Raw genomic sequence first — 13,819 nt, forward strand, 5'->3', positions numbered from 1 at the left:
ATCGAATCGTCGGACGGGAGGAAAAAATGTTCGTCACTCGTTTCAAGTGTCCGATTGTTGTAGACTTGTTGGCACAGTCGCCACGATCGACGTGACATGATTTTCAGTGTCAGCATGAAGGCTGCGGTCGAGTAAGTGTTGGTGAAAGCCGTCCACGTCCTTCATCTCGAGGACGCAGGCCACGCCCTCCTTCCTCACAACGCTTCGGCACCGCAGGGGTTGCCCTGCAAACACCAAGATTTGCTGCGCCTGGCGGGTCGCTCGTACTCCGACGATGCCGCCACGTCGTCGCTGAGTTGGATGGATGGGACAACGACTTGTTCGACGATGCAAACAATGAACGGCTCTTTGGTTGGCACCACAAGGGCCATGCGACGAGTCCCTTGGCAATGCGAGCCGTCGAATAAGTGCCACCTTCCAAGGTTGCTGTTGTTGTGCGTGCGCGCCGCCCCCTTCGAGCCAGGCGAGTCTGAGGTCATGCCGCGCACGTCGGCCGCTATAGTAGACCTCGACTGTGTGGTTCGATGAGTGCTGCCTTCTCACGTCAAGCTCCAGCACTGGTGAAGATCACACTCCAGCTAACGCTCTTCTTCACATCGATATGTTACACGATTGCAACCTGCCAGCACATTCCCGCTTCGCCATCTGCCACACACTCGGCTTGTGCATGCTCATTCATCCCATGCAACGCCCGTGGGGAAACCACTCTGTTGATGGCTCATTTCAATGGTCTTGCCCATGCCAATGACTCGTGCTAGCACCTCCTTCGCCGCTCTTTATCGTCCGGCAACATGAGCATCAAGGAATCAACTTGCATGCCATTCCACGGATACTCTTGTGGGGGATGGTCAACCTCGACCTTCCACCCAATACGTAGCAGAGGAGCCTGGACGCCGACATGGTCGAGATCGACACTTCCACGCCGAGGCGCGATGCTTGATATCGCCGAGACCTGCATGACCCCCTGCCCCTGCTCGTGGCAGGTGTGGCATCGTGCCGATGCTTGGGTAGAGTTTTCGCCCGCCAACGCCTTGTTTGGTGGCGCACGCAGGAGAGTTGTCATGCACAGGCAGCCACCAAGGTATCGCGGACCACCAAGGCGGCGCTTTCGTGATCTCTTTTCAAGGGGAGGAGGCAGCTGCCGCCCCCCTTTGATGCGCAAGGCGCATTTCCTCCCGTGTTGGAATCCGTGGAAGGTTGTGGGGCGATATGCCACATGTTGGTGTTGCACACAGAATTACGAAATTGATGCCAACCGAATCACGTGGGCTTGCGGTGCGAGCAGCCAGGGCGACTGTCGAGTCGTCGCCCGTGGCATGGCCCAGCAGATCCCGCGCACATCCACATATAGAAGAGGACGCGGTCGTACTGCTATCGTCGACGCGGCGCCATGGGCTCGTTCATAACCCGTCGACCCGCCGCGACCGACAACAGCCGTCGCACCCAATCGTCGACGCACCGCGGCCAAACAACAAGGCGAGTCCGCTGGATAGAGGTCCGTCCAGTCGCGGCGAATGGCCATGGGCCTTCATGGAGGACCTACCGTCATGCAAGGACGAGGACATTCTCGAGCGCGTGGACGACATCGTCGCGATTTTCCAGCACGAGTGCGCCAAGCGCGCCGGCGTGCCGCGAGACCAGCGCGCCAAGCCCAGTGAATCGACCGAGGTGGTACTGACGACGAACGGCCACCTCGTGTCCAAGTACAGCCAACGGCTGCAGCTGTTCACAGTCTTCTCGGACGTGAGCATTGCCGACGCAACCTTAGCCGACGTGGTCGAACTGCTTCAGGAACCCGACGACGGCTTCCTTCGACGAATTTTCAGCGACCAAGATATGGTTCAGCTGCACACGTTGGCCGCGATCGGCGCCACTGGGACCTACGAGGCCGGCATCGAGCATGACCAGCGCCACCTGCACGTGCCACCGGCGTGCACCCTGAAGAAAGTGCTTTTTCGGGAAAAAGGCATCTTCCTGACACACCCCAAGGAGATCCTGCTCGTGGACCACGTCCAGCCCATGACGCCAACGTCGATCCTGTGGGTGTTCAAATCGATCGACAACGGCAACTACCCCACCACGAGTCGCGACCACATCGTTCCTCGGCACACGCACATCATGGGCGGCTACCTCATGGAGCTGATCAGTCCAACCGCAGTTCGGCCGGCCGGCGTCCGAGTCACGTACTACGCGGAGCATGCCGTGTACCCCAAGCAGTTTGCGAGTTCGCTCGACACTCGCCTTCGTTTGGAAAAGTTTGGTCATTGCATTGTGTCATGGCCGCAAATGCTGCACCAGCATCGGCGGCGAAGAAGCACGCCTCCAGACAATCGACTACTCGCCGTCCAGCCACCGGTAGAGCCAGGCATCGTCGACGCAACCTGCCGGAGCTGCGCCAAAGGATTCCACTGGTTTCGACGAGCTTGTACTTGCAGCGTCTGCGGCGGCAGCATCTGCGTCGACTGCTCAGCTCTCGAAAACGTAACCAGCCCGACCGGGCTCCACTTCAACGTTCCCGTCTGCTTTGTGTGTCTGGTCCAAATCAAAACCAACAACGGACAAACGAATGCCGACGACGCCAGCGCCGCCATGCCGCGGTCCGTCGGCTCTACATTCGCGCCGTATTCAGATCCAAACCGCCCCTCTGCCACGGGGCTCGCCCCTCTCCTTGACGACGTCGACGACGACGATGACGGGTGGAGTGAAAGCAGTATGGGCCTTCCGCCCCTTCGAAAGTCCACGTTGAGGCCGTCCATGTGCCAGTCCTGCGCGATCCAGCAGTCGGAGGCGCAGTGCGCCGTCTGCGGCATGTACTTTTGCGGCAAGTGTGCCGACACAGACCTCGCCAACGTTGTGTGCAGGACATGCAAACCACCGGCGAACCGGCCCCCGGCTCCCGTGCTGCTGCTCCCGCCCCAAGCTTTGCCACCCCCCGTCACTCTCCCTTCTCAACTCGACGTGCAGCCACACGGTGCTCCGCCCTTTCAATCGAGCCCTCGGTTGCCCACGTTGCTGTCGCCGCTCTCATCGCTGCCATCGCCTCCGCCAACGCCGCGCACTGAATGCAACGACACAACCCATGGCATCCCGCCGCCGCCGCGAATATCCACGCTCTCCGACGAAATGCACATTCGGTTGCGAGACACGTATGCGAGTACCGTGCAAAGCTCGTCAGCAGCTCTACACGACATCAGCTTGTCGAGCACCGACGATCTCATGCCCATGCCTTCCACGCGGCGGTCCGCCCCAACTAACCCCCCCTTCAGCGACGATGGCGACGACTTGCATCAGCAACTCCCCCACGATGCTGTGTTTCCGATCCAAATCCATGAAGATGCCAGGCAACAACGTCTTGGTGGCCCAGGGGACACCGCAAAGCCCACCGCCCCATCTGACGACGATACAACGTCGGGCGGGACGCCCGCGACAGCGTCAACATCCCCAAGCGCTCTCTCTTCGCCATGCGCCCTGCATGACGTGACGCCAGCCGAGGTGGAGGCGGCGTGCCTCGACATATCGTCCAATGCAGCGTACGACGCCTTGTGCGAAGATGCCATCGTGGCCATGGAGTGCTCCAATGCGTACGTGGTACTGCTGTACAAGGACCAGTTTATGCTCAAGGGGGCGGCTGGGACGGGCTACGTTCCTGTATCGATCCCCGTCTCCTGTGCGTTTTGCATGCACACGGTGGCGGCGTGCGCGGACCCGCTGATCGTTCCCGACGCGACGGTCGACGCGAGGTTTCAGAATTCGGTGCGGGTCGTTGGGAAAGAAAGCATTCGGTTTTACTACGGCGTCGTCGTGCAGGCGGGAAATGGCCATGTCATCGGGACCGTGTGCGCCCTCGATACGTCGCCCCGCATGCGCATCGGGCGCCATCAAAAACACGCTATGGAAGAGTTCGCCCGACGCGTTGCCGCGCTCGTCCACGGCATCAAGCGGTGACGACTCGTGAGTGCAAGAAGCGCATCCCTGTTGCCTGGGGAGCTCGTTCCCCACCCCCTGACAAGACGATTCAAGTTCACGGCTGTGCAGCCCACAGTCGATGGACTGACGAGCATGAAGTAAGAGCATCCTTGGGGCCATCGTTGCTGCTGTGTTGGGTTGTTCGCACTGATGAGAGTGGTCAATTTCATTTTTAAGTTACGCGAAGAGCGGGGCGACGTCACAGGGGAGAGGCTGGCGACGAGCTGCACTCGTTTATGTCTTGCAATGCATGGGGGCTGGGGGGTAGTGGCATGGGGTGCTACTGGAGGTTGAGGCGAGTCGCAATCAAGGTTGCCGTTTGGGATGCAAACTCGACCAGGTCGTCGCGCTGACTAGCCGACACTCGAACGCGCGGGTGGTTGTCCGCGACGGCCACGGTGCCAAGAAGAGCGCCGGTCGTTGTGACTAGGGGGAGGCCGTAGTAGAACCGAATGTGCTCTTTTCCCGTGACAAGCGGCGACATCGCGAACCGTGCGTCCATTTCAGCGTCCGGTACCAGGAGCGGCAACGAGCTGCTGTGCGACGACAGCGCGCAGTCCCGCGGAATCGACGTTGGCATCGCGGCGCCGATGGCCGCCACGCCTTTGAGCATGTACGCGCCTTTGTAAATCAAATTGACGAACGCATACGTGCACTCCATGCGAGTTGCAGTTTGGAGGCAGAGTGCGTCCAGGTCGTCGTTCGTGTCGAGGTCGAGGACAGCGGCCGTCCGAATATGATCAAGGTGAGCGGGCGACATGGGGGGGTCGTGCGGCTTTGTCTGGTCCGAAAGGGGAGCGTTGGAAAGGGACTGTGGCGGGGGAGAGCTCATCGACGCTGGCAGAGCATCTGCAGACGGTGGCGCATCTGGGGACGAGCTGCTTTGTGGTGGGGATGGTTCGCAGGGGCCGAGTTCGAGCGGACTGGAGCTGAGGTTGTCGGACTCGTTGCCTTCGGAAATCCGAACGAGGTAATTGAACAGTAGGGTGTGGGGCCGAGGGTCGATGAAATCGGACGGTCCGCGCGACGACGCAATTTCATTCTTGGCTTGGGTGGACGGATGGGGAGGAGGTGTCTTGATGGGGGTTGCCACCGGCTGGGATTTGGCCTGGGGCGGCGACGTCTCGGCAGTGGTCTGGGCGATGCAGTTGGTGCAAGTCCACACGTCAAATGACACGTCGCCATGCGGATCAACAAACCGCTCGACTCGGCAACACGGCTGGCAGCACAGATCACGACACAGTCGACATGCCAGGGTCGCCGGTCGGACGGTGCACTGTGCGCAGGGGGCTTGCAACGTCGGTTTGGTTCGAGAAGTCGTGAGGCTTGTCCTGGGTGTAGCCACGATGGTGTCGTTGTGGTGCGTAGGAGTCGACGAAGTGGCAAACGACATGGCGTCGCGAAGACTGGACTGGCTAAAGCGGCGGCGCGGGTTCGAGCTGGCGTAGCAGGCATGGCACGTCCTCCAAGTAGACCGCCGGCTGCCGCTGGACGACGATGACGTGCTGGGGGTGTCCGCAACTTCATGGGGCGACAGACAGTCGACGCAAAAGCACATGGTGCATCCAACGCACGTCGTGGGGCTGCGAATGCGCGAAAACGTCTGGAGGCAAGTGTGGCACGAGCGAACGTGCGTGTTGGTTGAATGGGCCGACAGCTTGGGCAAATGAACGGCCAGGATGCGTTCAAGCAATTGGATGGACGTGGCTAGTTTCTCGAGAAAGTGCTTCGCATCACGAATTACCCGCCCTGGCTCGGACAGCGCCATCGCGTAGTCGCCGTAGAACGTCACGCGGGTAGTGCAGCTGTCTTCGTCGTCGGCGTCGCCACCACACGGACGGCGCGTGATGTCTTCGATGGAATACCCAAACAAAATGTGCTTGTGCCGCTCGACGTGCTTCTTCGGGGCCAGGGGGTCGCAGTCGACCGATTTGAACACTCGCGTGATCGTCCGCTCGTCCGAGTGGATGTGCATGTAGTCCAGGTAGACGAGCTCCTTGGTCGCGTGCTTGAAGAGCGACGAGTCGTCGTAGTAGAGACTGCCCACCGACACCATCCGCGGCGGTACGCGAGATGAATCGGCCCACGGCCGGCCATAGGTGTCTGCGCACGCATTGCGATGGAGTGTTACGCCTTCGAGTTTGTCGCCGAGGAGTCTGTCCAAAAAGTCGTCGAATGAAGTCCCGCTTGGTCCGGCAAGCGTCCGCAGCACTCTCCATGTGGACACACCGGGCAGGTCAGCTGTCGCATGGACATGCAAGAGATTTCGATCCGAGTCTTTGACGGCGCGACCGGGGGACGACGCAGCTAGCATTCCACGATGGCACTCCTGGCTCACATACTGGACAAGATGGGCGCCTCGCTGGAGTAGCTGCTCTACAGGCATTGCTGGGTCGTAGGTGAGAAACGACCATGGCGCGTCGAGTCGGTTGGCGGCGGCTGGTCCTGCGGGCTGTGGCTGGGACATCCGTTGCATGGACGACCGGGACGACTGGATGTAGTGGTGGATGTCGCTGAAGGTAAATGCCGACCCGGCATGCATGACGATAGGCGACTGCTCTCGACAATGTTGGTTGGTAGAGCTGGCACGGACAGAAGGAGCGGTGCGCTGCTACGGACTGCAGGCGCTGCGCAAATGCTTGATTGCACCGTGCACAAGGTCGGAATCCAGACTCGAGAAAGGCGCACGTATGTCCCGATCGGCTACAGCTGGCAGCATCAGAACGAGCCAGCAGCGACTTTTGGAACCAGACCAATCTGCGCACATGTCGGCGGCAGACCACAGATGGTCACCATGCAGGACGATCACAAGCGAACGGGAGCGGCGTGGAGACTTCATGAAGCCTGGAGTAGGCTAATCTATGACTATGCCCAGCTGAGCGCCGGTTTGCGACGTCGTTGGTGGGTGTGCCACTCGGCCACTTCACGACGGACGTCGAGTGGGGTGTCTCGAATGGTCATGTTATTTGGATTTTTTTCTTCTTTTGAACCAATCGCAATACCGGTTTTGCTCCCCCCAACCCATCTTGTGCCGACGTGGTGCGTCACTTGGGTGGTATCGCATACGATTTTCGTCCAACTCGATGGAACCAGTCCACAGCATTGGGTGCAGCGCAGGAAGTGTGCCGCCAACGGTCCCAGTGTACCCATCACGGGCGGCACCGTGATGTCGAACAAGATCAGCGAACGTCTCCCCCACGCAGAAAGCGGAAATGTGAAAATGAAGCGTCATCATTTTTCGAATATTTAAATGTCCACATAATGTTAACAAGGGACCGTATTTCGTTGGGTTTGTCTTGGACGAAGTCGTCCCTTCAGCGTGGTGGCACGCCGGGAGAATGTCGTGGGCGAGAGACTCCGCGGGCCCGGGGGATCGAAACCACAAACGTTTGGGACAACAGTCCCATGCTGTCCGTGGAAGCGTGCATGGGGTTGTCCGTTCCAGCGAAACGCCAGTCTCTACCTGCCCCTGATGAAACACACCGTGGTGGGCGGACCTGGTCCTCCACGAAGTCGCACAGACCATTCAATCTGGTTGGCAAAACACTTCCGAACGTGAAGCTGTGTTGTGACAGTGGTCGAGACGCCACACGCCTGTCCAGGTCGGCCGGCGAACATGCACGAAAGTCAGCGTTTGTGGCAGACTGGCGTGTGGCCATAGCGCTGTGGGCTTTGGTGTACATGGACGCGATCGCGCGCGCACACCGAGTTCATGCAACATGCGTTCAGATTCTCCATCCAACTCGCATGGACACATGCATGGAACGGGCATGGCCCAGTCTCATGGGCCACTCGACGAAGACGCACCTTCGATCGGTCACCGTGCCGTCGATGGCAACGTTGGGATCGGTCGTGCAGCGCCCTCGCCCTCCGTACAGTTGCTTGGAGATCTTCAGGCGTATGTGTGACATGGAACAGAAGGAATCACAGCATACGTTTACAATCCTGGCTCGGGAACGTTGCAGCGGTTTCCACGTCTGTCTGTGGGCCGGGAACGTTAGTTCATCACATCGCATGTGCCGTTCCAAGCTTTCTACCATTCGCAACCATTGAAAACGACGGGTCCGTGGAAGGGGGACGGCGTGGCACCGACGGAACCACCGCGCCCGTCCAGGAATACCTCATTCATTTTCGGCTTCAATGTCAGGCATATGATGCCAATGCGTGCACTCGTCCATGCTTCTCACTCTAGCCATCCTTCCAAGCATAGGGCTGATGAAGCTGGTGGAATGGAAAGCCACCGACCTGCTGCTCCACGGCCGAGTTGCATGCGCGGTGTACCAGGAATAGCCGAAGCATAAGAGGTTTGCGTCCACAAGCTGGGGCTGCGCATGCGGAAAGTGCAGTGGCTCTGCCATGTAGACCCCTTGAATCGACAGAGTGAGACATCGGCTGAACCCATATCCAACGAACGCATCACGTCCACTAAAGATTGTATCGAAGCCAACGATAATAATGGATACGGCTTACGACGTGAGCGCTGCACGTGCGCGACGGCGCTGCGCGGGAGTGTTTTGCTCCATCATGAAGCCCTTTCGAGGTCCTATTCGTCCTGCCCTTGTTTGGCGAAAAATCGTTCCTTGGATTCCTCGAGCCAAGCATCGCCTGAAAATCGGAAACTCGGCGGCTGCATTGGGTACCTCTAGGTCGAAACACAATCGTCCTCATGCAAACACGACATGCTATTCTTGTGTACATGTTGGTTGACGAAAGCGTCGACACCGTGGTTGCTGCAGGTTTGTTCTTAGGCAGGTATCGTGGTGCAGTTCGCGTCGCTCGATGGAATAACGCGCTGCAGCGCCGTGTTCGGTGACGACACCACATCAGACAGACGATGGTGCTTGCCCACTTGGGTTGCGGTCGCATGCAGCGAAGAAGTTTGTGAGGATGCGGCCGTCGCCAGCCAAATCCATGGCTGCAACTCGTGTGTACCAACGTGGCTGTCTCGGTTGTGTGGAATTCAAATTTCACGTTTTCGTACGAAAAATCAAATTCATTTGCAGATTGATGAAAAACGTTCAAATATTCGTCGAATTTTTGCGAGATGTGAGACCATTGTTGTTGCAATGGGCATTGCATTCTACACAACTCCCAGATGGCAAGCGCGATACTCACACCTGTACCAATGGGGTCGTAATAATTTCGCGCTTCACAATTTCTTAGGATGGCAGCGGCCCGCGAAGGACGCCGTCGCAGTCGAGATCTTTCTTCGAACGAAGACGCGATGGATTCACCATCCTCGTCACCTGACACTAGGAGTCGGCGTACAGGCCGACGGCGTTCCCTCGCTTCCCCTGTCGGTCCACCCCTCCTCGATGCAGAAGAAGCACCACCGGTCCGGCGAGGTGGCAAGGCGACCCCAGTCCTGTCGTTGTCGAAACGTCCGAGCTTGTCGTGGATTGTCGGCAACTGGGTCATGGATCTCTCAATGTACACCCCAGCGGATGCACCTCCACCAGTCCACATCGAGAACCGGTCACACTGGCCGCGCGCTTTCCTGGACTACGATCGCACAGTGATGGACGATGCGACGCTTGCCAGCCGCGGTGACGACATTGTTGATCTCGTTCGTGCCGAATGCTCTGCTCGGGAGCAGCGGCTCACGGACAAGCCACCGGACGACATTGTGCGAAAAACCTTCGATGGCGTGCGATGTCTCTACGTGGTGCACGCGTCAATGGACATTCCGTCATCGTTCGACGACGTGGTGTCGATCCTGACCCATCGGTCCTTTCTCGGGCATGTCTTTGGTCCTCAGATGCTCGCTGCGACGGAACTTTGGCGCGCTGCGAACTCGACCTCGTCGTCATCGACTACAGCTATCCAGCGACTCCATCTTCACGTCCCTCGCGGATACAAGCGGCAGCAAGCCATGCAGGTAACCTTTCTCGACCACGCGCGCGGCAGCGCCGCATCTCCATCCGCTCCTGCATCGTGGACCCGAGTGTTCAAATCTGTCGACCGGCAAACGTCGGGAACAGCACCAGATGCTGTAGTCCGGTCGTCGTCGTCGACCATCATGACGCACGTGGTCGGCGGGCTGCATGTGGAAGCATTGTCGGCTTCACGTACTCGTGTGTCCTTTTACGGCGACTCTTGCGTGCCGTCGGTCCTCGCCGTCAAAATGGATGGCACGCACGCGTTCCTGGATGCGTTTGGTCAGTCGGTGGCTCTCGTGCACAGGATGCTTCGGCGGCGACGCAGCCATCGCCACCATCTCCACCACCTCCATATGCCATCGCGCACCAGCCCGCCGTTCGATGACGTTGAGTCGGATGGCGTTAGCATTTGCCCGCACGCGTTTACAACTACCTTGGCCACCCCTACGTCTGCTCCCTCCGGAGTTCTCACGCTGGACGACGTGTCCAACTCGACAGAAACCCCAGCGCTGATAGACACGTCACGCTGCCGCCTCTGCGCCGTGCGGTTCCACTTTTTCCGCGCGGTGCATCCATGTGCCACATGCCATGCATCGTTCTGCGCGGCTTGTCTGCGTCGACATGCTCCACTCTGCCACCCTCCGTCACCCGCGTCGTCCTCGTCGTCGTCCTCGTCGCCTACGTCGTCACCAGAGGCCACACCATCCCTCGTGACCCATCCACCCATTGAAACACAGTCACCTGGGGAAGGGCAAGGGCGCGATGGCGCGACTTCAGGCAGGACGTCGACACCGTTTTCGTGGACGTGGCGGCGATGTGTCGCTGAGCCCCTGCGCCAGTCGCTGTCGGCCAACCATTTTAGCGCCCTACTTCAAGATGACGACGAAGACGTCGAGACGATTCGGCTGTTGCGCCGGCAGCACCGCGCGGCGTCATTTGACTAAGTGGAGCAATTGACATGAACGAACTCGCCATCGCTGTTTATTGTCGTAGCGACATGCCAGGGCCAGACGAGGTGGCCGATGGGTCGATGCCCACGACCGAGTGGACACGATTCGAACTACGTCCACATACGAGGGGTCCATCACGTACACACGGGCCAGCGGAAGGACGTACTCGATGGATATCTTGAAGTTGGTGCCCTCGGGCAGGGTAAACCTGACCGGGTGCTCAAGGCTGTGCTGTTCCCACGCCTGGAGTCGCGGTGGTGGAGACTCGTCATTGTTCTCCTCGTTGGCGTCGGCGACATGCAATCGATGTTTTCTGCGTTTGCCGAGGTTCACGCGCCGAAGCATGTTGTCACTGGCGGGACGACCAGTGTGAGGTTGCCGTTGGTGAGTGCCGGCTGCTTGGCGATGAGATTTGTCTTTGGAGTTGCGAATAGTGACTGTGAGGGATGACCCTGTAGCTCGATGTGGTTTTCCAGGCAAGCCGCGCGTCTGTATTCCAACAAACATCACGGGACCTCCCGGCAAAAGAGCGACGACGATTCGTACATGGTTCCAACTCGCTTGGCGTTTTGCCTGGGCCCCTTGAACAGCAGCATTACGCAGCTTGGCCTGATGAACGAAGGGATGCACATTTGAGAATGGCATGTCCACGTGCGATGCCGCCATACCTGTGTCGCAGACGGCACTGGACGGGTTTTTGGTGACGGTCGCTTCGCCGCAAGCAAGTCATCTAGCCAACCGCGTTAGGATGTTGTGCATGAGGTGCAGGATTGTACCGAGGGACATGCCGAGTTGCTCAGCCGTGCCAAGAGATAGCGTATCGTCGTCGAGTGCAGTATCGTGGTGGTGCTTGGCAAACTGTGCCTTGGGACCACGGAAGGATGCAACTGGATCAAGCTTGTTGGTCTTATTTGGCGCATTCTGCTTTCTTTTGGCTGCCTTGGTCGCATCGCGCTTGCTTTTGATCACATCGTCGAGCGACTGGTCCATCGTACAGTTGAGCTACAGCAGCGCAATGACCCCACACCTGTGGAATTGAATATATATAGCTGTTTGAATCACTCGAATACAAATTTCTATACATTCAATCGAAATTAAATTCTTCCACCGCAACTCCGAGACAACTCCAGAGCCAAAGGAACTCGAGCGCATGCAGATGCCAACAGCGAGGGGGATTCACCTCCATACATACGCGTACGCGTTGGCCCTGTCGTCATGCACAGCTCCTTCAACCTCTGCTGGCGGGTGCGTCCATGGTAGGCTGAGGTGCCACCTGCCACAACGATCGTCGCAATGTTCGCGAAAGTTGGCGCACTTCCTGCTTCAGCCCTCTACCCAACGTGTACCTGCCACCGCTCCACTACCAGGCTATTCTAGTCCTGAATGACGCAGCGGATGGCGCTGGTTCCCGTCCACGATGTGTCGTCGGAGGCACGCAGGGCGAGACCATTTATTGTCACCTGGGCTACACTGTACAAATGAATGTTCACCGCATAATGTTTCACAGTATTGAAACCATTGGCATTGACATGGCATAGAAATTGCCCCCAAGTCCCGCCACCAGCCATGAAGAAGAGCGTGTTCCTCGCGTACGCAGAAGACTCGGACGAAGATGACGCGGTGGTGTCCCATCGCCAGGACGACAAATCTGCCAAGAGCAGCAAGCAGAAGCAGAAGCAAAAGGCCAAGAAGCAGTACGTTGGATGAGTTCGAACGATGCTGTTTGGCGTGGATCGTCATGGGGCGAGTGGCTTGTAGGGAGGAAAATGCGCTCAAGAGCTTGGCCATGACGACGTCGTCAAAGAAGTCGAAGAAGAAGAAGAACCAAACCCATTCAACTGTCGCTGTCGACACGGTGGATGAGGTGCGTCGTGTTGCAGTGCCGTCTTGATCTCTCATGCACCAAATGCGTACAGGTGGTTCAAGCGGTGGAACAAGTGTCTGTGGTAGATGTACCTCCTTCTGCAGTCGTTGCTCCTGCGTCTTCATATGCCCGAGCAAGTGCTGCATTGGGCACAAAGAATGAGGCAGTCGGGTCGCCACAATCGCCTTCGCCTGTACACGCGGCGCAGTCCTCGGCGCCTCCTCCACCGCCTCAAAAGCAACCGCATACCAAGCAGCAACCTAAACCGTCGTCGACACCGCAGCGACGTCAGCCGACGTCATCTCAAGTTCCGACACCTCCACAGGCGCAGCAACGTGACTTGCCAAAGAAGGACAAGTACATTCCTCCTAGTTTGCGCAACTCAACTCCGGCGGTGCCGTCGCCACAGCCTTCACAGGAGCACCAATGGACTTCACCCGAGCGAGTGGATTCGCCGCCGCCGCGATCTGGCCCTTCTTTGTCTGGAGTCACATACGTGCCGGCTCATATTACAGTGATCCTTCCAGGACAGGTACAGCAGACATGCCACTCGCGTTCGGTCACGGCAACGTCTACGCTAGCCCGATCAAGTGCTTGAAGTGGAGCAAGTGATGGCGCGCGCGCAGTATTTCAAGCAAACTGCCGAGTCGCTGGTCACTGTCAACCGAAATGGCCAGGTACGGCGGTCGACAGGCAAGGTGAAGTGGTTGATTCATCTTGGCGTAGGCGGAGAATCGGCAGCTCCGCGAACACTTGGCCCAAGCTCTTGGTGCGTGCACTCGTTTATGGCGCTGAAAAGTTTGTGCATTCTGACTTGTGGTCCACTAGCGCGACTTGAGCAAGTACAACATGAAAACCGCGTGCTGCATCAACTCAACCTGAACTTGCAAACCGAAGTTGCGTCCCTCCGCATTCCGGTGTTCAACCCCGACCCCCAAGCTGCTGCGGCCATCCGTCCTCCTGGACTATAGACTCCCTTCACTAGCAAGAAACGTCAACTTATAGAGAGAACTCCCTTCTTCCTGACCATTTCCGCCACCGCCGCCGTCCGCTGTCGTGTTGCTGTGCGGATGCATCCGGATACCACCTTGTTTTTTAATATGCAGTGCTCTATACATTTCCTTTGAGAAATTTTCCACTTGAGAAAAATTGCTGATTTC

The 13,819-nt window shown here is 58.2% G+C and overlaps 5 protein-coding genes across 6 annotated transcripts; 3 read left to right on the top strand and 2 right to left on the bottom strand.

Moving 5' to 3' along the window:
- Nucleotides 1-1,450: 1,450 nt before the first annotated feature.
- H310_07243 (hypothetical protein) lies at nt 1,451-4,218 on the top strand. Its single transcript, XM_008872596.1, has one exon. The coding sequence runs from the start codon at nt 1,531-1,533 to the stop codon at nt 3,943-3,945; it is 2,415 nt and encodes an 804-aa protein (XP_008870818.1). The 5' UTR covers nt 1,451-1,530; the 3' UTR covers nt 3,946-4,218.
- On the bottom strand, nt 4,126-6,508 carry H310_07244 (hypothetical protein; the record flags this gene model as incomplete). The annotated part of the gene is made up of 1 exon (XM_008872597.1): nt 4,126-6,508. One exon carries the CDS (start codon nt 6,506-6,508, stop codon nt 4,247-4,249), a length of 2,262 nt encoding a protein of 753 aa, XP_008870819.1. The 3' UTR covers nt 4,126-4,246.
- A 2,626-nt stretch (nt 6,509-9,134) lies between these two features.
- On the top strand, nt 9,135-10,829 carry H310_07245 (hypothetical protein; the record flags this gene model as incomplete). The annotated part of the gene is made up of 1 exon (XM_008872598.1): nt 9,135-10,829. A coding segment is annotated over one exon (1,655 nt), but the record flags the coding sequence as incomplete, so codon positions are not given.
- Nucleotides 10,738-11,822, bottom strand: H310_07246 (hypothetical protein). The gene is made up of 5 exons (XM_008872599.1): nt 11,572-11,822; nt 11,464-11,525; nt 11,342-11,404; nt 10,962-11,284; nt 10,738-10,905 (listed from the first exon to the last, which is right to left on the bottom strand). The coding sequence occupies exons 1-5, from the start codon at nt 11,783-11,785 to the stop codon at nt 10,827-10,829; spliced, it is 741 nt and encodes a 246-aa protein (XP_008870821.1). The 5' UTR covers nt 11,786-11,822; the 3' UTR covers nt 10,738-10,826.
- A 74-nt stretch (nt 11,823-11,896) lies between these two features.
- On the top strand, nt 11,897-13,764 carry H310_07247. 2 transcript variants are annotated; one of them, XM_008872600.1, is made up of 6 exons: nt 11,897-12,489; nt 12,554-12,659; nt 12,712-13,191; nt 13,241-13,336; nt 13,386-13,428; nt 13,488-13,764. In XM_008872600.1, exons 1-6 carry the CDS (start codon nt 12,362-12,364, stop codon nt 13,628-13,630), a joined length of 996 nt encoding a protein of 331 aa, XP_008870822.1. In that variant the 5' UTR covers nt 11,897-12,361; the 3' UTR covers nt 13,631-13,764. The 2 variants fall into 2 exon arrangements, with proteins under 2 accessions (XP_008870822.1, XP_008870823.1); XM_008872601.1 differs by having other exon boundaries at nt 12,712-13,336.
- The last annotated feature ends 55 nt before the right edge of the window (nt 13,765-13,819 follow it).

This window comes from Aphanomyces invadans (assembly GCF_000520115.1).
Source record: "Aphanomyces invadans strain NJM9701 unplaced genomic scaffold supercont1.13, whole genome shotgun sequence".
Classification (NCBI taxonomy): Eukaryota; Oomycota; class Saprolegniomycetes; order Saprolegniales; family Verrucalvaceae; genus Aphanomyces; species Aphanomyces invadans.

Bases quoted from the DNA above. Each gene is read 5' to 3' on its own strand.
- H310_07243 (XM_008872596.1), top strand. From the start codon at position 1,531: ATGGAGGACCTACCGTCATGCAAGGACGAGGACATTCTCGAGCGCGTG.
- H310_07246 (XM_008872599.1), bottom strand. From the start codon at position 11,785: ATGGACCAGTCGCTCGACGATGTGATCAAAAGCAAGCGCGATGCGACC. The intron at 11,285-11,341 runs GTACGAATCGTC...GTTGGAATACAG, and splicing joins GCCAAGCGAGTTGGAACCAT to ACGCGCGGCTTGCCTGGAAA. The intron at 10,906-10,961 runs GTACGTCCTTCC...ATGTGGACGTAG, and splicing joins AACTTCAAGATATCCATCGA to TTCGAATCGTGTCCACTCGG.
- H310_07247 (XM_008872600.1), top strand. From the start codon at position 12,362: ATGAAGAAGAGCGTGTTCCTCGCGTACGCAGAAGACTCGGACGAAGAT. The intron at 12,490-12,553 runs GTACGTTGGATG...AGTGGCTTGTAG, and splicing joins AAGCAAAAGGCCAAGAAGCA to GGAGGAAAATGCGCTCAAGA. The intron at 13,429-13,487 runs GTGCGTGCACTC...GTGGTCCACTAG, and splicing joins ACACTTGGCCCAAGCTCTTG to CGCGACTTGAGCAAGTACAA.